The sequence below is a fragment of the Sinocyclocheilus rhinocerous genome, unplaced genomic scaffold, assembly GCF_001515625.1.
Source record: "Sinocyclocheilus rhinocerous isolate Xijiao unplaced genomic scaffold, SAMN03320098_v1.1 scaffold574, whole genome shotgun sequence".
Lineage (NCBI taxonomy): Eukaryota > Metazoa > Chordata > Actinopteri > Cypriniformes > Cyprinidae > Sinocyclocheilus > Sinocyclocheilus rhinocerous.
Window position 1 is genome coordinate 2,122,844 of NW_015659919.1, and position 23,062 is coordinate 2,145,905.

General features: G+C 39.2%; 2 protein-coding genes across 4 annotated transcripts in view; both read left to right on the forward strand.

Annotated features, from left to right (window-relative positions):
• The window catches only part of LOC107724289 (phosphoprotein associated with glycosphingolipid-enriched microdomains 1-like), a 64,864-nt gene extending 47,773 nt beyond the window's left edge, over positions 1-17,091 (forward strand). For both annotated transcript variants that reach the window (XM_016533141.1, XM_016533142.1), the window contains exons 5-9: positions 5,528-5,624; positions 5,714-6,240; positions 11,760-11,816; positions 11,954-13,649; positions 16,132-17,091. In XM_016533141.1, coding sequence (XP_016388627.1) covers positions 5,528-5,624; positions 5,714-6,240; positions 11,760-11,816; positions 11,954-12,268 — 996 coding nt within the window. In that variant the 3' untranslated portion in view covers positions 12,269-13,649; positions 16,132-17,091. The remainder of the gene's footprint in view (positions 1-5,527; positions 5,625-5,713; positions 6,241-11,759; positions 11,817-11,953; positions 13,650-16,131) is intronic.
• A 2,786-nt stretch (positions 17,092-19,877) lies between these two features.
• Positions 19,878-23,062, forward strand: part of znf704 (zinc finger protein 704) — a 48,003-nt gene continuing 44,818 nt past the window's right edge. For both annotated transcript variants that reach the window (XM_016533121.1, XM_016533122.1), the window contains exon 1: positions 19,878-20,425. In XM_016533121.1, coding sequence (XP_016388607.1) covers positions 20,180-20,425 — 246 coding nt within the window. In that variant the 5' untranslated portion in view covers positions 19,878-20,179. The remainder of the gene's footprint in view (positions 20,426-23,062) is intronic.

The following is a 23,062-nucleotide window of genomic DNA, read 5'->3' on the forward strand; positions in this document are numbered from 1 at the left end:
ACCAGGAATGGTAGTGGGAGAAGAAGAGCTATGGAGAATAAGATGACATATCCTTGGTAAGCCAGAAAGAGTATTGCAAATGGAGCTGCCCACACGGCCAATGAAATCATGCTCAACTGCTTGAGTTTCATGCAGAAGGCATTATATTGTGGACAGGTTACCAACAGATATCGCTCCTGAGCAACACAGACCATGAACACGATGTTGGATATGATCCCGAAGTAGAATATCAGGGAAGATATATCCATACTCGACATACTGGTTTTCTCAGCATCCTCCCCAGATGCCTTCGGCCGCCCAAGGATGTTGAAGATGTCGGATGCGAGCAGGCTGATGAGGAAGACAGGAGCAGCCTTGCCAGTTTTTGCCTGCATGCCCATGAGGTAGATAGAAAAGCCAATGCCAGGAAGCCCAACAGCAAATGTGATCCATCTGATGATCTCTTGGATCTGGTCTACATTTATGGTGCCATTGTTCTGAGGAGCCGTGTTATTACCGTCCAATACTGTGGTGGTATCCATATGTTGCAGAATCATACTGGTAGTTTCTAGTTCTAGTTACCCTAAATGTGATTAATATATCCAAGCTGATGCGTTTGGTAATATGCCATGTCAAGTAGAATATATTCTTCAGTTCTAGCAAGCGATGCAGAAAACTCTGTGGCTCTTTAATGTGGTAAACAGATCGGTTTATTTTAGCTATCACCATTTTTATGGCTCATCTGCAAACTGTTCCTGTAAGCTCTTTCATTGCTTGTTAGTCAATGCAAATATTTCCTATGTATTCACATTAGTTTTATCTATGCAAGCTCTTTCTAGAAGCAGTTTGGACCACTGAGGAGTGTAATGTTACACATGAAAAATAAATACATTCATATATTTTTAATACAGAATATTGAAATGAATTCAAACAATTTCTGACAATTTATTTAATTGACACATTATATATAAGATGCCAACACATTCAACAATACTGTAAGCAACAGTATGCATTTTATACAGTTTAATAACAGGTTAATAACTTAGACAATAGTAACAAAGCAAACCATTGCTAACTTAAGACCACTTGAATACTGACAATCTCTTGGAGCAAATATACAACAGTTAATAAATATTGTTATATGATGTCTTCTTTATTTTTGCCCAGAGCAGCATTCGCCTGATGCTATCCTGCACTTGCCTGACACTAAATCGGATCATTCATTCAAATTTGTATTGTATTTTCTTTACAAAAGCACATTGGCATGGCACATTCAAGCATCACAGTCAAGCACACAGAGCTTTTAAATCTTTGACTTATTATATATTTGAAAAGTGAATGAGAGCATATTATCTTTCCTGTCTGATACTTGAGTAATTGTTTTGAGAATATGAAGAGGGCTGTGCCAAGGAATCACTGATAAAATGATCTGATCTGTTTTAAAGAGAAAAACGAAGCGGTCCTACATTGAATCATTTAACGTGTGCTTGCTTACAGTACACAAATAGAGCCCCAAAATTGGGTTTTTGTTTACCTTTGGCCTCCTGATTCAGAATATTCTCTAAACACTGCATGTATAAAATGAGAAATCGTAGGTTTGATACTGAACTTTATGTGTGAAACGATTGATAATTAAGGTGCAGGTAAAAAGCTTCATTGTCTATTGTCATGAGTTTAGGAATGTATGAAGCACAGCTCACACAGAACTCACTTTCAACCAAGCAGCTTTCTGTTGGTCAATGCAGTGAATCCACGTGGCCAACATGAATGGGGAAATCTTTTGCCCTCTTGCAAAATTTCTAATCGGGTGGATTCCCAGTTGAAATGACTGGATTTCGCCCATGAAAATTCACTGAACAACCACAAGTGAGAACGCACATTTAAATGGCCAACTAGATTTTTACGTTTTATGAAAATAATGTAAGCGATGCTTGTGCATGCAGAACTTGATGCCACAATGCTAGGGTCCTTCAGGTAGTTGCCAGAGAGATGCTATAAGATCTTAAATTGTTCTTTAGTATGTTGCGATGTAATTGCTAGGTGGTTGCCAGAGTGTTCGGGTGGTTGTTTCCTGGTCCAATCATATGGTTCGGATCTCTACTTCCATTTTATTGGTAATTTTTCTTGTTTTATTGTCCATCAGTTGAAAATTTTAAGTCTAATCACTTAGGAAGCACCACTAATTAAACATACACTATTTGAACTGTAATCCTTTTAGGTAAATACTTGTAAACATAGATCAATGGGAATCCAAATCGGGAAGAGAATGAAAGGTATTAAATGGATGCAGATATAAAGCAGTAGGGATCATGCCGAATCATCTATTTCATGCCATGTTAATAAAGTCTAATTGTTAAAACGTCCTCAGCATGTCTCACGTTTCAAATCTGTAGCCTTTTTGTATCATTTTACAGATTTTGCTGTGGTAGATATCATCACATTCAAAGCATTCCAAATGCTTGACTTGTGTGGGCTTGTCAAAATGAAGCATTTATTGTGTTTATTGTTCTTGGTTTGTGGCCCTAGATCCATTCTCCATTATATCTGCTGTTTCAATGTATGTTTTGAAGACTGAATGTGAGCAAGTTTGGTTTTTTGGGGGTTATTTTAAGTCTGGAGAAGGCAATGAACTCTTTGTAACTGTGTCTTTGAAAGCAAAAGACGATGCACCTGTTCCTGTCCTCGCGCGCAAGGCATCATCACACGACCAACCAGCACAGCATCTCCTTTCTTCTCCTCCTTTGCCTGAGAGCAGAGGAAGAAGAATGAGGGGTTTATACAGACCCAGACAATGTGGGAAAATGTTGTGTATTTGTCTGACCTTAACAAAGGAAGTGCAGGGAAAAGTGGCGAAATCAGACGAGACTTGAGCACCAGGCCTATGAGTCACTACATGCTCAGCAACTTCATCCTTCAAAGAAAGAAGTTGCTTAAATAAGTGCAGGAGACATTTTAATGATGACTGTTTGATTTTAAAGCATTTTTGGTTTACCTTAAGCCTATCGAGAGTGTCACTGAGCGACTGCAGTCTTGCTGTTTGCTCGAGGAGCTGTGCACTGGGACTCACTGTTAATGAAAACACAAACACTGTAAAGTAATTACTGTATAAACAACAGAAATCTGCATTTTTAAGTCTAATTATGACAGACCTGGAGATTTCCCAGTGATGTCCACCACTTTCACATTGGCACTCATCTGGAGGAGAGTATCCAGCAGTTGGTCTGTTTTGCGGTAGAGGGCGCTAGACAGCACCTCAGGCCTGCAGCCCTCTCGCCAGCCCAGCTTTGGCACGTTCAGAGGAGGAAGAGATGCCAGCTGAGCACGCATCTTTTCTGCCTGCGGCCCACACAGACACACAAAAACAAAAGTGAGAAAAAATCCTCAGCGCCTGCATTGGGGAAATGTGCTTGTGAAGCAGTAGGAGAGACCTTTAGTCTGTTGTTCTCGTTCTTTAGGTGCTTTAAACTGAGTCGCTGAGCTTCAATCTGCTGAGTCAGCAGTGGAGAATCTATCACTTGCACTCCAGCAGCTGCACACACACCTTTCACACACAGAACAAATTACTGCATGTTAACCAGTGTTAATTTTGACAGCAAATTTTGATTTGCTTGATTTGAAATTATTCGCCAATGAAATTAAAGGCAGTGTAAGTGATTTCTGGTAGCCAATGTTTATATTTGAAATCACCAAAACAAACACGGCCCTACCCCAAAAGGGTCTTGCCCCTATTTTGATAGCTCTGCCCCACATATACGTACGCAACCCAGGCAACGATTAGTTCTGTGAAACAAAGCAAAACCAATGTTACACCGTGTCTACGGACGTGAGCGGCGCGGCGCAACAAATCCCCGACAGAAAACTGCTGCCGGGTTCTATTTATGACGTGCTGACACACATTTCAAATGGTTTTCAACGGTCGTTTGACCTCTTTCTCGCGTCCAGTGTAGGCAGACTTTAGTTGTTGTAGACACGGTGTTACTCACCTATTGAGAAGAAACAAAGCGACCTCGGCGTCCGATCGCAGGCCTCCGCTCCTTGAGTTCTCTCCAGCGCTGGAAAGCTGATCCAATATTTACACGGGTCCTACTTCTTTGCCTTATCGTTCCGCAGACGTTTTCCTCTTTTGTTTTTTATCCGCCATCTCTATCTTACTGTTGCTCAGCTCGGCTAATGTCCGTCCCATGCACTGAAAGCTCTCTCCTCCACATCACGAGTAGACACGCCCCTTATTGCTGATTGGCTACAAGTTTGTTTTGCTATTCGGCCCGAATCAGTTTTCTAAAGTGTTTTTGAAAAATCACATACCCTGCCTTTAAGCAGTGACGCACAGCAGTTTTCAACACTGATAATAACAAAAAATGTCACCTGAGCAGCAAATCTGCATATTAGAAATTTCTGAAGGATCATGGGACTTTGAAGACTGGAAAAATGATGCTGAAAATTCAGCTTTGCATCACGGGAATAAATTACATTTTAAAATGTATTAAAATATAAATGTTCTTTAGAATTGTAAAATTTCACAATATTACGGTTTTGCTTTATTTTTGATCAATTCAATACAGCCTTGGTGAGCAAAAGAGACTTTTTTCAAAAACAGAGAAATCTTATTGTCTCTAAACTTTAAATGGAAAAATGCCATTGAAATAGTAATTAATTGATTAGAATTTAAATTCATAGTTGAATCAACTGTAAAAAAAAAACAAAAAAAAAACGTTTTAATCTTCTAGGTCTCATTGTAGCCGATATTTGTTACATTACATTTTAAGATTAACATTTATATATAGGTGTAGTCTAGTTGTCTATGAAAACTGAGCAGATAACCACTTTGGCGACAAACATAGGGCTGTGACCTCAAGGTTGAGACCCTCTGTATTATATAAAGTGAGTATTAATGATTGTGACATGATTAAGCAAATGTCTGACATTATCTCTCTGTTAACACTGTAAACCTCTATAGTTTTGATGGACATCTGAAGGCAAATCTTTGCATGATAATGTACACCTTGCCTGTCAATGTATTGAGGAGGGCTTCGTTTAAATGGCGGTGTCTGTCACAGCCTGACCGGTTAAATGGGGTCTTTGTCTTGATGTGACAATCTGAGTGGCTCTCAGCTTTTAACCTCCTGCATCTGAAGGACTTAATCACCCTGGCAACAGGCATTTCAATGACCTGCCACTAGGCGGTCTCATAGTGCCACTGCATGGTGTTTCTCAACCTTTTTTGGTCCACCATGACCCATTTTAAAATTTAAATTCTTGCACCCTGGTGTCAAAGAATTAAGCTATGCACGTTACCATCTCACAAGTGACCAATTACATTTCACATTCAGTCAGTTTTATCACTGACCCTGTAACTATAAGAAATAATCAAAAGTCTAGCATGTATCTCATCTCGATCCCTTAATCTATGACAACCCTGTGTGTTTTCGTGACCCCAAGGTTGAGATCCTCTGCTTTAGCTTGCAGTCTGAAGGCCGATTGCATCATTGAATAGTTTTTATTTAATTTATAGTGCATAGGTAACATATTATATCCTATTTCTCTGCAGGTGTCAGAAAAGGAAGTATGTAGCCAGTCAGTAGAGAGCCATGGGACTGACTTGGCGGTCAGCAGCTCTCATAATGGGCCTCTTACCAGTGGTACAGGTAACAGTTCTACAGCAATGTCTCATTGACACTGTCTGTAAACGACTACAGCAGATTTTCACACTCTTTCCACTTACCTTTGTCCTCAGTACTAACAGACACAATGGACACAAGTCCCCAGCCTTCAGAAGACATGCTGTCCAGCCAATCAGAGATCAGATCCTCTAAGTATCACCAGGATCGCGAATTACCCAGCATTCCACCCACCGATACCCTCAAAGCAGCCATCGATGCTCAAGCTCCCTCAGGAGAAGGCACTTACGAGGTGGTGAAGGACAGCGCCTCCCGTGATGTCAGTGTCGAGGATTGTCTATATGAGACAGTGAAAGAACTCAAGGACATTGGCCTTTCCAACGGTACACTAAGTCCAGAGGAACCACCTGCACCTCTTCTTAATGGCCACCCAAGCCCCGCTACACCAGACCACACCATGCTGCCCAATGGTGTGGAGTATGCCTCCGTCAACCTCAGCAAGAAGAGCCGCTACAGCACTGACATGGAGGCCAGGCGCTCGGCCGCCATTGTGAATTTCGAAGAGCCTGAGGATGAAAAACCACCTCCTGTACCAGACAAAGTTCTGGATGAGAATGAGAATCAGCAGATTCCGAATGGACAGGTGGGGCTACCAAACTCTCTTTCTTATGAAAGTACCATTGTTGTCCTGTAGAGAAAACTGTAGAGTACACTTCCTTGCATGAATCCACATTATCGCAAGGCATAACATACCTGCACTTGTTTTGCCTGGCAGAAGCTGTGTTAATGTACTGGATTTTTTTTTGATAGTCAGTACTACCGATACTTTAGAAGGACTGTTATCATTTCATTAAAGTTTCATCTATTCAAAGTACCAGTAAGTTGGTATCGCAGGAGTGTCTGATCCTCCTCCTGGAGGGCACCTTCCTGCTGGGTTTAGCTCCAGCATGCCTGCTTGGAAGTCGCTGTGGCCAAAACTGTGTACTTTAAAGGGATAGTTCACCCAAAAATGAAAATTCTGTCATTAATTACTCACCCTCATGTCGTTCCAAGACCAAATTAACATATTTTTGATGAAATCCAAGTTTTCTGACCCTGCATAGACAGCAAGGGAACTACAAATTTTTGTTTTCTTTGCGCACAAAAAGTATTTTCGTAGCTTCATAAAATTATGGTTGAACCACTGATGTCACATGGACTATTTTAACGATGTTCTTACTATGTTTCTGGGTCTTGAACGTGTCAGTTGCGGTTGCTGTTTATGCAGGGTCAGAAAGCTCTCGGATTTCATCAAAAATATCTTAATTTGTGTTCCGAATATGAACGGAGGTCTTACAGGTTTGGAACGACATGAGGGTGAGCAAATAATTACCAAATTTTCATTTTTTGGTGAACTATCCCTTTAAGAATAGGTACTACATTTGAATAAATTACTCTGTGACGTCCATACGTACTACATCCACCACTATCATGTGACTACAACTTCAGTCATGTCCCTTCACCAACTTTTATGAATCGTCTCCCATGGCCTCATGGGATAGTATTCCATTGGATGCACACTTCAGAATCTCGCCAGAAGTAGTAGGTCATCCAGGTATTTTTTGTATACTATTTTTGTACCATATATCACTTTTCTCTTACTAGAGTACATGGTAGGGAATGGGGTGCTCCAGTATATTGGTATTGACGATTGACAATTTTTCCCCAAAAAAATTTCTGATATCGTGACAACCCTAATAGGGAACTTTTTCATATTTGGATGTGACAAGTAATCTTGAGAATCTTGATTGACTTGCTCAGGTGTGTTTAATTAGGATTGAAACTAAGAGCTAATAGCGTTCCAGGAGCATGACTGGACACCCATGGAGTAGCATGTAAGTCTTACGTTAAATGAATATGGCAATCACCCAGTAGCATTTTCGTACCAATTTTAGAGTACCATCATATTATCATTTGATACCCTTTGATACCCCGGTACCACCACAGTACTGTTTTTGTAAGGTTCATTAAAGGGTTAAAATAGTTAATACAGCATCAGTTGCTCTCCTGCAGTAATCATTTCCTTTAGCTGGAGCTACTCCATCTCATGCAGAGTGATGTGACCCTTTGACATGTATAATCGAGAACAAAGAAGAATAATCTCAGAAACAAACCAAAAAGGAGCTGCACCAACATTCTCCAGTGCCAGCTAAACTTAGGGACTGCAAGAGAATAATAGAGAAGTGTGATTCCAGTTTAATTACAATCTTTTAGGTTGATGGTGATATACGTAGGTGCGCCTGTAGCATACAAATGAAGCCATCTGTAGAGGAGAGCAGACAGGCTGCTGTTGCACCTGCAGTCAATGTCTGCAAACGGTGTGAGCATTCACTACAGCTACGCACTACTGTCACCAGTCGAGGACGCCCTGCACCTCCTTTGTTCATCACTTCCCTCTTGCACTCTCGCTCTGTCAATCTCTCTCTTTTGCTCTAATGTTCGCTCTCTCTCCTTTTGTTGTTCTCATTTGGTGTTTTTGCCCTGTATTTCTGTTTCCTTTGTCCTTGTACTCAAAAATCAATTATATGTCTTTTCCACCAAAAACGGTGGTATAGATTTCATGCTCAGCCAGAGATCTACCCAAAACTGACCCATGCTTCTGCTGACCTGAGAGGTGCATTATGACACAATGGAGTATGTTACTATATAACTTGCCCACAGATAAGTGTAACACATCACAGACTGTTTGTAAGATTTGAGAACAAACTTTAACATTCAAAATGCACAGTGTTAGGGAGTAACTAGTTACATGTAATGGAATTACGTAATTTAATTACAAAATAAATGTAACTGTAATCAGTTACTGAGAAAAAAATGTGTAATTAAATTAAAGTTACTTATGAAAATGTTAACGATTACAAAGGGGGTTACATCTGAATATTTTCACACACATACAGATTTATTAAATTTTTTCCCAAATAGCATTGACTGCTCTAAAATATGAGACACCAATGTTTCAGGAGTTTAGGACACAGAATAGGACACGTGCTTATTCTATAACTATTTTATTCCCTATTTGGGTTTATGTATATGCTTTATTTTTTTAAGATTAACGTTTTTTTTTCCAAGGCATTGTTAGATGCCAGTGTTTCCTATCATATCTATGCAAAGATTTGATTTCAAAAACAGTATAATAGCTATTAAACCATTTCTTGTTATGATTTAAATCTGTATTAAACCTCAGAATGATCTCAAAGTAAAAAGTCTGATTTTGTGGTGGCTGTGCTTTAAAATTAAATTATTCGAATCTTAATTCAAGTGATGAATGATTTTGAAAGTCTGACAGTAATCAGTGTTGAGTACTACTATAAGGTTAACCCTGTCTGGTGTAAATGTTTTAAAATGAACAGTTGAAAACATTCATTAGAAATTTAGAAAGGTAATCAAATGTAATTAGTTACATTACTTTAATAAAGTAATTGAAATAGTTACACTACTTATTACATTTTAAATAGGGTAACCTGTAATCTGAAACCTATTACATTTCCAAAGTAACCTTCCCAACACTGAAAATGCATCAAACAAATAAAATTACAATCAAGCAATTAGTATCCACATTGATATTTGACATTTTAGTCGGATTGACACAACATACAGTACATGGGAATGGGATGTTCACCAACTGAACCAATCTGAATGCTACTAGTAAGCAATTAAGTTTTGTTTTGCATCATATTTGCCAAAAGTGAATTTAAAAACTTGCCACCCCTTGGGCTTCTGATGTCAATAGTTACTGATTCAAAACCAGCAGAGTTTAGGGGCCAATGCAGAGCCAATTTTGCCCAACATTTCTGTAAATGTGTTTAATGATTCCAGATTGGCCACTGGATTTGGCACTGGCACTCTTGGCGCTTACTTGCACCCTTTGGGTTGAAGTGTCTCCTACTACACCATTGCTTTAAACTTGACACCTATCAATCCAAATCCTAGTCGCTGTGGCCTGATGTAGACGTGTAATGGGGCTGCAGTAATTCATCTTATCGGTCACATATGCACATAGGGATCAGAGCGTTCCAGCTGTCCAATGTCTGACAGCTCACCCTCATGATGAATGAGACGGCAGAGCATGTGTTTACAGGTACATCAGTCTGTGTTTGACCAAGAGAATCATTCAGTTAAAGCTGGGACGCCCGAACTGACAAGTGCATGTTGTAACACATGCACGCACATTGGACACATTGCCTCATTAGTTCACGGTGTGGACTGCACTGTATGTTTGGTTATTTGAGGGAAGCACGCAAGCCTGGCTTGAGCGGAATGCCATGTGTGTCATTATGCATTGGTGCCACTGTCACTATGCTAGCGTGACGGACTGAGGGCAGCTGTCTTTGATAAACTGTGATTTCAGCACATCAACACTAAGAAGTCTCCTGCTGAAGGGAAGGACTTTTATTGTTAGCACTGATGCCTTGTCAAAAATGCGTGGGCACATGCTGACAACTGTGTAAAAGCAAATACTAATCGACACCATTGAGAGCAGAGCTACAGGCCGTTGCTTCACGCCCGGGCCGTATTGTCAGCATCCTGTCACAGTCAGGGTATGATTTAATGTGAACTTCACAGGGTATTCAGCCATTGGGGAATGTATGTGTTCAGTAAGAAGGGCACTGCAAACGGATCCACCAGTCATTGCATTCCACCTCAGTACTACGCAAAATTTGGCGATAATAAATGACATTTTTATTCAGCTTGGTCTACTTCAGGTCTCTATGCAGGTGTTTGTGGGTGTAGTCAAAAGTCCCTTTTAAGGAAAATCAGTTCACTCTGCGGCTATATTTGCAACGCCTCCAGGCAGCTATTTCGGACATGCAAGACCAACTTCTACGTACTTGAATGAAGAAATAGCTTGCCAAACTGACATGTAGATAACACATTTCAAGTCAGCAATAAAAACTGACATGAACTGTCCCATAAGTGTTGTTTCTTTTGCTCAAATAGTGTTAAAAAGCAATATATAGCAAATGTGCATGTGCAGTCCTGTGCAGATTGTTTTTATGGGAACTGGAGCTTCTTACAACAACTGCTATGATGCAATGACTTTACCAATCAGCATTCTTTTATTTATAAGGCAGACTTATTCCACCATATTGCACATTTCACTTTCTCCCATTCATAGTAATATCAGTGAATTGTCTTGGAATATATATATATATATATATATATATAAAGTTTTGACACGAGTGATATAACAGTTAAGTAAATGTTAAATTGCATACATTTTCATATTAAATATGATCACTACATTTAAATTTATTTCATTATGAATAAATATGTTAATATATATTTCATGCAAATAGATATATATGGGTGTATGTGTCTGTAATGATGTCTTCACACACAAAAACCCTAATCTTTGTGACTGTCTGTGTGATGACATTGCGGTGCGTTTTAAACGCTTCCGATAATTATTCATTTCTTATATGGGCAAATCAATGGAAGAGACACTTTAATTAATATAGAGGGCTGGATAGAGACAAAGGCAAGAGTGAATTAGCAGATAAGCCCTATTGTAAGAGACATTTGTTAGTTGTGATGAGGTCAGGGGTGTTTTTGCGGAGCCACACGGATGGGCTATTAAATTAATTGCTTTGCTAATTAAACCAATATCAAAGCACATCTGGCGAGTCCCTGATGCACATTCTGCGCAATTATATCAAAGCAAAGCACACCTCAAGTTCACGGGGTGAGATGGCTTCATCAAAACAGGCTTGAAATTTTGGCACTAAAACATCTAAGGATTAATCTTGAATTGGTTATAGCAAATTTCCCACTTAACTGTAATCTGTCTGTCAGTGAGGTGACTGCGACAGGGATTGATATTCTTCTCCAACAGCCAAGGTGTCTGCTATTGATCTTCTGTAGGATTTACTTTGTTAATTAATGACTCAGTTATTGATTCTCTTTGTAAATATATAACCTCTCTTGCTAGGAGAGGAACTGTACATTTGATTTCAATCAGTAACTCTTAAGTAATGAATGAGTGGCTTCATTTTTGCATCAATCAGTTTTTGACACTAGCATGTGTCAGCTGAAGTGAGCCATTTCCTATGCTGCTGTATGTTTAAACTGATTAAATATGACGCGTTTTTAACTAATGGTCTTGTTTCAATCATTGTCCAACAGTTACACTCGCCGCTGACAACTCCAGAGCTTCAGGACAACGTGTCTCCGGACAGTGAGGTAGGCTCAGCGTCAGCATCTTGTAAAGACCAACTTGAAGTCTTTGCAATAATTAATAATATTTGCATATTAATATTGCACTGAACCAAGTCTGTGGAGTAAAGATGTCTTATTCTCTGTTACATTTCCAATTCCAGTTATCAGACATGTACGCCAATGTAGTGAATAATTCTATAAAGGAAACTGAGAATGACTACAGCAGCATTGGAGAAATCAAGGGAATGGTGCCGGAGTCGACTTCCAGTGATCTTTACGCCACGGTTGGGGATGAATACCCAATGGCTCTTGGCTCCCAGCCTCCGGAGGGACTTACAGAGAATGCAGACCCTGGGTACGAGACCATGAATATCTCCAAAGCATCTGAAGAGGCTCATCAGGGCAATGGGATAGTGGAACCTGACTACGAGAGTGTGGGGGAACTGGATCTCAACGGGGACATCTCTCATCTCTGACCACCCATGTAAAGGACTGTGGACACTGAGAAATCACTTCTCTGAGGTTTAGAAGTGGAAGTTGGGGTGGTATTGCGAGTATAATGCACTTAACCTTTCCTGATTGAATGTTCTTGAGCACAGCATTTATGCAGCGCATTGTTTTTGAATATTATAAATGAAAGGGTTCATTCAGACCTGTGACCCAGCACAGGAAATGAAACACTCTAGAGTTGCTCAGAAGAGGGTTTGTTAAGCTTTTCATGTGAAAATTTGGGTACCACAAACCCAAGTTGCCCCTTAGGTGCCCCTCATTGGCATCATTTATGACAGATATATTCCCACCACTTTGCCAATTTTGTCCCCACACATTATGAAATAGCTTGCAGTAGGGATGCATCTAACACAGAGATGGCATCTCCATTTGTTGAGCTGGAGTTTTCAGAGCATTTGGACAACAGCGATGGCTGTTGCTCTCCAATACACACGTCGGCTCTAATCGCTTTCCACGGCTCGTTCCCGTTCTAGTGAAATCACAAAACAAAATGCTAACAAATGCGACCCCACTACTGATATCCACTAATGTACAGCTGTAATTATGGTTTATTAAAATAAAGAGTTACATTAGGGCGAATTAGAGCCTGAAACCTCTTATACACAAAGGAATACTTTTTTGCTAGACCAAAGATTAAACATTAACACATGTATAAATATAAGCAAGAATAACTGCTGCATTGAGAACATAGCAACACAAATGTGACTGAAATTAGTTTAAATGATAAAAATGTATAATGCTAATGTTATTTCAGATTCGATATAAAATATGCTACTTCACACGTGATCTGTACATACAGCAAAAGATCATGTTTAATTATGTTTGCATATCCTAATTAATATACATGAGCTAAGCCTTCACCGTTTTGTGACATAATAAGCAGCACATCTGTGTAACCCCCTTCCCAAGTCTCCACCACTTTTCAAAACAAAGTGACACCAATGGCTGTGCTCTTACGAGAAATATTTTATTCATAATGTGTACTAGTGGTTTCCATGCGTTTGCATGCTGCACCAGCTGTGAGCTCCACTCTGTCTGCCTGTTTTCACATGATACTAGTTGAGCAACTGACAGAGTTGTGTCCTTCTATAACCCCAAGAAGAGAACCAATCAGATCGAGTCAACAGCAGACCGCTCAGCTCAGTCCATTAAGGAACTACACTCATTTTAATCATTCAGAACTGCTGGAGCATTTACTTTCACAAGTAGTAAGCAAGCGATGTTCACATAAGGCATATCGAAATATAAAAGAGGAACATTTAAATGTTGCCATCATTCTGAGCTGTTTAAAATGTTTTATATTCAGTGTGTCAAATCACAGGCTCTGGTGAGGAAGTGACCTTTTAGGTACGCAAAGTTATGTTTTTGCGGAGCCACACGGATGGGCTATTAAATTAATTGCTTTGCTAATTAAACCAATATCAAAGCACATCTGGCGAGTCCCTGATGCACATTCTGCGCAATTATATCAAAGCAAAGCACACCTCAAGTTCACGGGGTGAGATGGCTTCATCAAAACAGGCTTGAAATTTTGGCACTAAAACATCTAAGGATTAATCTTGAATTGGTTATAGCAAATTTCCCACTTAACTGTAATCTGTCTGTCAGTGAGGTGACTGCGACAGGGATTGATATTCTTCTCCAACAGCCAAGGTGTCTGCTATTGATCTTCTGTAGGATTTACTTTGTTAATTAATGACTCAGTTATTGATTCTCTTTGTAAATATATAACCTCTCTTGCTAGGAGAGGAACTGTACATTTGATTTCAATCAGTAACTCTTAAGTAATGAATGAGTGGCTTCGTTTTTTCATCAATCAGTCCTTGACATTTAGCATGTGTCAGCTGAAGTGAGCCATTTCCTATGCTGCTGTATGTTTAAACTGATTAAATATGACGCGTTTTTAACTAATGGTCTTGTTTCAATCATTGTCCAACAGTTACACTCGCCGCTGACAACTCCAGAGCTTCAGGACAACGTGTCTCCGGACAGTGAGGTAGGCTCAGCGTCAGCATCTTGTAAAGACCAACTTGAAGTCTTTGCAATAATTAATAATATTTGCATATTAATATTGCACTGAACCAAGTCTGTGGAGTAAAGATGTCTTATTCTCTGTTACATTTCCAATTCCAGTTATCAGACATGTACGCCAATGTAGTGAATAATTCTATAAAGGAAACTGAGAATGACTACAGCAGCATTGGAGAAATCAAGGGAATGGTGCCGGAGTCGACTTCCAGTGATCTTTACGCCACGGTTGGGGATGAATACCCAATGGCTCTTGGCTCCCAGCCTCCGGAGGGACTTACAGAGAATGCAGACCCTGGGTACGAGACCATGAATATCTCCAAAGCATCTGAAGAGGCTCATCAGGGCAATGGGATAGTGGAACCTGACTACGAGAGTGTGGGGGAACTGGATCTCAACGGGGACATCTCTCATCTCTGACCACCCATGTAAAGGACTGTGGACACTGAGAAATCACTTCTCTGAGGTTTAGAAGTGGAAGTTGGGGTGGTATTGCGAGTATAATGCACTTAACCTTTCCTGATTGAATGTTCTTGAGCACAGCATTTATGCAGCGCATTGTTTTTGAATATTATAAATGAAAGGGTTCATTCAGACCTGTGACCCAGCACAGGAAATGAAACACTCTAGAGTTGCTCAGAAGAGGGTTTGTTAAGCTTTTCATGTGAAAATTTGGGTACCACAAACCCAAGTTGCCCCTTAGGTGCCCCTCATTGGCATCATTTATGACAGATATATTCCCACCACTTTGCCAATTTTGTCCCCACACATTATGAAATAGCTTGCAGTAGGGATGCATCTAACACAGAGATGGCATCTCCATTTGTTGAGCTGGAGTTTTCAGAGCATTTGGACAACAGCGATGGCTGTTGCTCTCCAATACACACGTCGGCTCTAATCGCTTTCCACGGCTCGTTCCCGTTCTAGTGAAATCACAAAACAAAATGCTAACAAATGCGACCCCACTACTGATATCCACTAATGTACAGCTGTAATTATGGTTTATTAAAATAAAGAGTTACATTAGGGCGAATTAGAGCCTGAAACCTCTTATACACAAAGGAATACTTTTTTGCTAGACCAAAGATTAAACATTAACACATGTATAAATATAAGCAAGAATAACTGCTGCATTGAGAACATAGCAACACAAATGTGACTGAAATTAGTTTAAATGATAAAAATGTATAATGCTAATGTTATTTCAGATTCGATATAAAATATGCTACTTCACACGTGATCTGTACATACAGCAAAAGATCATGTTTAATTATGTTTGCATATCCTAATTAATATACATGAGCTAAGCCTTCACCGTTTTGTGACATAATAAGCAGCACATCTGTGTAACCCCCTTCCCAAGTCTCCACCACTTTTCAAAACAAAGTGACACCAATGGCTGTGCTCTTACGAGAAATATTTTATTCATAATGTGTACTAGTGGTTTCCATGCGTTTGCATGCTGCACCAGCTGTGAGCTCCACTCTGTCTGCCTGTTTTCACATGATACTAGTTGAGCAACTGACAGAGTTGTGTCCTTCTATAACCCCAAGAAGAGAACCAATCAGATCGAGTCAACAGCAGACCGCTCAGCTCAGTCCATTAAGGAACTACACTCATTTTAATCATTCAGAACTGCTGGAGCATTTACTTTCACAAGTAGTAAGCAAGCGATGTTCACATAAGGCATATCGAAATATAAAAGAGGAACATTTAAATGTTGCCATCATTCTGAGCTGTTTAAAATGTTTTATATTCAGTGTGTCAAATCACAGGCTCTGGTGAGGAAGTGACCTTTTAGGTACGCAAAGTTAAGCACACTCATTTATGAGTGTACTAAAACGGTATTAATGAAAAGTTGGCTATTTATTGCTGGTGTGAGTTCACATCCTTTCAATTGTTCACTTATTGCCACTTGTGATGTAATTGAGCTATGTTATCGATATGTATGCGTGATCTTTTTTATTGACACAGCTGTATTGATTGAGTGTCAGATACATTATATATTTCAAATATTGTTTGGTTTTTACATGTAATAGGTACGCAACATTTCAAAAGGCTGAAAAGCACAGGAGAAAAGAGACATCATGGTACTGCCACACTGCAGCTTTGCCTGGCAGCTTATGTACTTTATTATCAGGTATGCATTTAGCTGCTTTTACATTCATGTAGCAGTATAATCAAAAACGCATAGCGCATCCAGACGCTGCATGGGACAACTTCATGCCAAGAGACACTTGTAAATATTCAAAAGACTTTTATGATCTATTAAATTATGTCAATGTTTAAGTATAGTTCTGTAATAATTGGCAGCAGCTCTCAAATGACAGCATGTGGAACTTTTAGTTTGTATATTGAGGAACTAATGAAACTTTAAGAGTCAGTGGAATACATGCTGTTTTCTAGATGCATTTTTAAGTAAAGAAAGTTTAAAGGAGTTTTATTAACATTTAAAAGGCTAATAACAGGAATATGTATTTCTTTGGAGTTCTTTAGCACTATTTAAAATGTGAGGTTTAATTAAGGACTGTGGATGGAGTCCAAATGTTGTCCGTGTTTGCTTGTAATGGTACGTCGTTTTGGTACAGGTTCCATATTAAGAAGATGCTTGTTTTATTTAATATCATGGTGAAACATTGAATATTTGGTTTCTCCCTCTAACCAAATTTTGGGTATTAAGTTGTAAATAAGAATGGATTTTACATTTGTTTATTTCATCATAATCATATTGTGGTATTTGCTTATTAAACAAATAGTCATGCTGGACTAATAATAAAATGTGTGTAAATGTTTATTCAATATATATATATAATATTAGCATCATTGCATCATGGCAATCTTATGACAAGAAAGTACCTTTCTACTGGCTTAGTGCACAAAAGCACAATAATCTCTTGATATTTAATCTGCCAATACATCCTAATAAACTAAGTTCTCAAGTGTAGAAAAACAACCTTCGATAAGGCGGTTTTATTATCATGTCAGTGCACTGGTATTAGGGGATTTAAGAACATATTTCACTGTCCAGCCAGGTATTGATTGAATCTGTGGTCAAAGCAACATGCATTTTCAATGCAAGTACTCCATAAGGGAGCGGCAGCAAACAAGGGCATTGAATAGATTTTTTTATTTTCACTTCATAAGGATAAATTATTTGTTAAAAGATGAAATCTTTTCAGCCATGCCTTAAGGGGTTATTCCTATATACAGTTTGTTATAAGCGAATCATGCCCACAAGCACACAGTAATTATATTATACTTTGAGAGGCTATGCAAGAAGTGCGGTTCTTTGATCAATGCTACAATCGATTCAGAACTCACACTGACATGCATATACAACATGCACATGTTTGTGCTTAACCATTCACAAAGGTAAATTGTTCAATTAAGGCTTATATATAATGCACACAAGCAGGTGGATTACTTTTAAATGTAATCGATGCAAATTACACACTTAAAACTGTAATAACATGATCTCTGAGTCAGTATGCTACATCTACTACTATTATTTCTACTATTTTGACAAAAAAAACTAAACTTTTATCAACAGAAAAAAACGTCATTTCTTAGTGTGTTTTAAATGAAAAACAAAATCTACTAACTAATCTACTTACAGTATTTATTACTAGTAATTTCATAATTTTAGCATGTGCTGATAAAATGTATTGTCTGAATGCTCTCTAAGTCACTTTGAATAAATGTAAAATACATAAAAGTGAAATTTAAACATTAGTAAAGTTTACTAGTAAACATTACATTCAAAAAATGGATTGTAACAGTGATTGTTTCCATGTGTCTGCTTGAAAGTTATTTCAGTGTGGTCAAATTAAGAAAGAGACTGAGGTCTCTGGGATATACTGTTACTTTCACTGTGTTCAAGTTTGTGAGTTTGCGACTGACAGTAGCCTAAATTACACTGATATTATTTGTCATAATTTTAAATTTTAAAGGACTAACATAATGTTAGTCTGAATTATAAAGTTTTTTTTTCTCTGCCCGAATATGCCTAAACAGTATCTCAAAATATTAGTCCAAATTCACATTATTTAGAAAACATAAGGTGAAAAGCACATGAATGGTCACCTGAATGACCTACTACTTCAGACAAAATTCTGAAGAGCAAATCCAATGGACATCCTATGAGGAGAGGAGTTGTGAATGGCAGTGAAGCGGTGACAACATGTAGAATGTCTAGATTACATAATACCCACATTTACACTATCCACTTGATTTTTACCGTAAGAGCCATTTGTAAATTTAATGTGTCTGGCTTCCAGTCTCATCTGCGTCCAGCTATATTTAGCTGTGCAAAACATCTCTTTTTGCTGCTTGATATTGCAAATTGGTGTGTCTTTCCATATTATTTTAATGTATTATCTTCATTATGAACACACTGGCTTGTAGTGCAAACAGTTTGACCGTTTACTGCACTTTGTTATTCTTCTCGTTATTTCCCTAAGGCAGCTAATGAACCGGAAATCTCGCACATTCACAGAAAACGGCTTACTTCCGCATTGAAGAATAAGGTGGATATATAGTATAATTTTCTTAAAGGTCGCTATTACATTTGGTATTTAAGATCATTTAAGTATGCATTAAAGGAATAGTGCAGCCAGAAATAATCATCATGTTAATAGTGAGACAGGCTGTTATCCTGTTGTGTTCTATGGAAGAAAGAAACACAGGTTTGGAACAACAAGAGGATGACTAACAGAAGATCCCCATTTTTGGGTGAACTATCCCTTTAAGACGTCAAAAATAGAAATATGTCAACAGCATTTCCTTCCTCAACATAACAAATCACGTTTAAACATTTGCATTATGTTCAGAGTCGGACAAGTTTATGTTTTGGTATGTGACGAGTATGAGTGATTTTCCATAAACAGTTATATTCTACTACCGACAGATCCCGCCACAGAGGTCCCTCGGGAATCCCTGCCGCCTGTCAATCATTCTCGCAGGGTCACACACAGACGCCTATGACCCTGCTGTGCCGGGATATTGTCATCACTGTTATTAATGTTATGAACATTGACCGGCTTACCTAAATAATAACTACTCAAAGACTCTCCTCTTCTCATCCGTGCGTCATTGTTTTAATCGCAGCAGCGCTCGTCGCTTGTGTTTGGAGAGAAACTGCAGGAGACGGCGAGCGCGAGCGCGAGCGCGTGGAGGCGTGTGTGCCGCCAGCCAATCAGAACGCACACTGGCTGCGCGAGCGCACATGTTTACAGGCGACATTCCGCCGGTAGAGCCAGTGGCTCTAGAAAACCCGGATGGATTTTCCGGAATGGAGTCTTTCTCACACGAAACCGGATTTACGGCGATATGGGGTGAAAACTACTTATTAAAACAGCACCCTCGACACTGGAGACGCTCATTTATATTATAATATGAATCAAATTTCTTGTGGTCCGCTCCTCGGTGATTTATCACATAAATGCCCGCTGTGTGTATTGTGAAAAATACATCGTGTTTATCGATCCAAAACTGCCGCTCCGCGCCGTGTTTTACCACAATCCGTCAGCTTTAAGGGAACGGCAAGCAAAACAAACAGGTCGACAGAAGAAATATATCGGTTGCCGGTCGGGGTGCTTTGGTCAGACGGACAGAGAAGTTATCAAGCGTAGCTCATTTGCATGTTGTAACGGTTCACTGCTCGCGCCGGTGATATATGTGGATGCGGTCCAGATCAGTGGTAATGTTGTCGCATTATTCGCATGTTCGGCCCGTTATGACGGTCAGTCCGTTCGGGTTTTGTCAGCGTGACATTTCTTGTTTTTAAAGCGACATTGCCGTGCAAAGATAGAAGTTATTTTTATTTGCGCATTTCATTGTTATAATCAACTATGCATACGCGGCGGCTGGTGAAGCGCTCGGTCATTGGGAGCCGCGTTTACGCGCCGGGTTTAACGGGAGACGCGGCTCCGCTCACGGGAGTGATCCATGCTGTCAAACAAGACAACAGAGATGCTTCGACCGGCCATCGGCGCAACGTGTACACGGTGCTCATGCAAGACGGGAGCTTGAAAGAGTACTCAGAGGAAGAGATTGCACAGATGACTGCGAAAGCGCCGCTGAAGTCGAGCTTGAAGGTTTGTGTGTGTGGTTTGCATTGAGAGATTGTATGTTTGATGGTCCAAATAGTTCTCATCTGAACGTGTGAGAATAGGCTATATATTGCAGTAATGATGCTGATGCTACTGGGAAGTCGTTGGCCCCTCAAATGAAACATTTTGGGGCCAAATTAGTTTTTAGTTGCAAAATTCTACAATTGCTTGATACAAATGGTCGTTCAGAATCGCCGGTGTCCATGCTCACCATCTAGTGCATTAAACTCTGACACTTTTGGTCTCTCCATTGTTGGATGGGAACACAGTTGCAAAAGACTGTGAAGTGGATATGAATTTAAAATGTGCTTTGATTGCATATCATCTTTAATTTTTAACTTTCTAAGTGGAGTTCATTTAACGGTCACTGTGTTGTGATAAAGGGTCTAACTATAAAAATGGTGCTTTGGTCACAAAAAGGGCTAAAATGATTCGGATATTTTCTAGGTTTATTTAGTATAACTGTGTGTTTGAAATGATGTCACTTATGTCTGTATTTATGTAATATAAATATCACGGTATTTTTTTATTAATATTTGGGGGGAATGTCCCTCATCTTGCATTCTTACCTACGTTCTCCCTTTAGCGCGAATCAGCTTTACATGTGTATTTCATTAAACAGTTATCTTATTTTTCTTGTAACATACAGATTTTTTATTTATTTATTAATGTATTACAATAGACATGAACGAAAAATGACTCGCGTTCGAGGGAGTCATTTGTGAACTCAGTGACGGCTCTGAATGATTCACTATATGACTCAAATCGCTAACTCGGTCGTGAGCTCAACTCTTCTGCTTCGTGAATCTTTTCACTAAAAAGAACCGGTTCATAAGAGTCATTTGTTCGAGAATTGGTCATCTCGCGCGGTGTTCATTGCATTCAGCGAACACAACGCGACGGAAAGATGCAAAATAGCGGTGCTGGAAACACTGACTAAATTGATATAATTAAACTATCGTGATCGCGTGATAAAATGTGACTAAACCGCATATAGACAAACAAAGTTTCCCCGACCGAGTAGATTAAAATTATTGTCGTAAATTAGACTTGTTTTGTTTCATTTGTGGCCGTTTTCGTCGAGGTCTGTAGCCATGTAGGTCTGTGTAAGCCGCTGATTATCTGAGTTTAGTGGGTGGATAACAGTGGCAAACAAACACGCTCTGCAGCATTCACGCGCCACAGAAGCATTTGTGTGCGCGCACGTACAGCAGCCTCCATCTCTCCTCTGCAACCGGCTCTTTCTTAGTGCTTTTAGTGTGTTTTCGACAGTCATTGCTAGTGCAATGATCGTGTTTTTATAAATATGTCTTTTGATATTTAGTTAATGCTCAGATTAAGCTCATTTTATTCACTGAACTCCGTGTGATTGCACACTAGGCTGAGTGCGTTGCTTGCACGTAATTGCAAAATACAAGTTTTTTTTTATTTTATAATGACCTAATTGCAGTCATCAAGTTATACAGCCTGAGGTGCCATATCAAAACAAAGAGGGTCAAAATGACAAGAACGGCACCAGCTCTATTTCATTCTTTTACAGCCAGAGCTGCAAGACTTTGATTTGTAGATTTTGCATGGAAATCATTAAAAAATAAATTAGAATAATACCTGCTAAAATCTGCATGCTATATTTGCATAAACGTTTTATTTGTTTGCTGGTGTACATTAAGTGTTTGTATGTGCTTGTTTTTGGCAAGTGTGGCAACTGATATGCTTCAGTGATCTTGTAATCTGCACTACCAATCACACATCCATTTAATTTTTAATCAGTGCCACTTTTTATTTGAGCAACTATTATATACATCACATGCTGACATGTTCTCTGGTGACATATGATGGGGGGAAAAGTTAAGATGTAAGCAATTCAAGCAAGGAGGGATGTGAAACTAAAGTGGGGGCTAATGGTCCCGGAGCAGCTGCTCCATAACGGCAGCAAAACGGAGCTCTACAGAGGGTCATGCTCATAGAATATGGGGCTTTGGCAAGGCGCCTGGATTCCCAAACGAGTACCATTCGGCTTGGGGGAATGCCACTTGTTGACTTGCATAGTAAGGAGGGGCTTCGCGTTAAGTGCGTTACAGTGTGGCATTTCCAGACAAAGGCGGACTGGATTGTTTTCGTTCCCCTGTTGTTTCCACTGCTTAATATCAAAATTTGATTAACACACACGGGCTGTCTAACAGTTTAACTCTTTATGCACCAAGGCTTTGTTGCTGGTTTACATTTTATTCACATGAAATGGTTGATTATTTGGTCATAATAGATGCAAGCTTTAAACATTTTTGTTATGGTTTTACAGTGGATATCTCAAACCTTAAAGTGCAGCATCTCATGTGTGAACGTGCATTGTGTGTTTGTTTGTTTTTTGTGCATATTCAAATATAAATAAATAATTTGTAGATAATTAATTTTGAGTGCTTCCTGCTCTCAAATCTAATTAATGCTGTTATTAGATTAGTCGAGATCTGTTTAACCCTAGAAGACCCAAACATAGAAAAAACCTGTGAAAAAATTCTTTCACCTTTTAAATGTTGTTGTAGGAGGCCTCTAATTCAGAAATATATGTGTTTTTACATTTTTTACATTTTAGTCAGTTTTTAGTGAAATGTTGTAATATTGCAA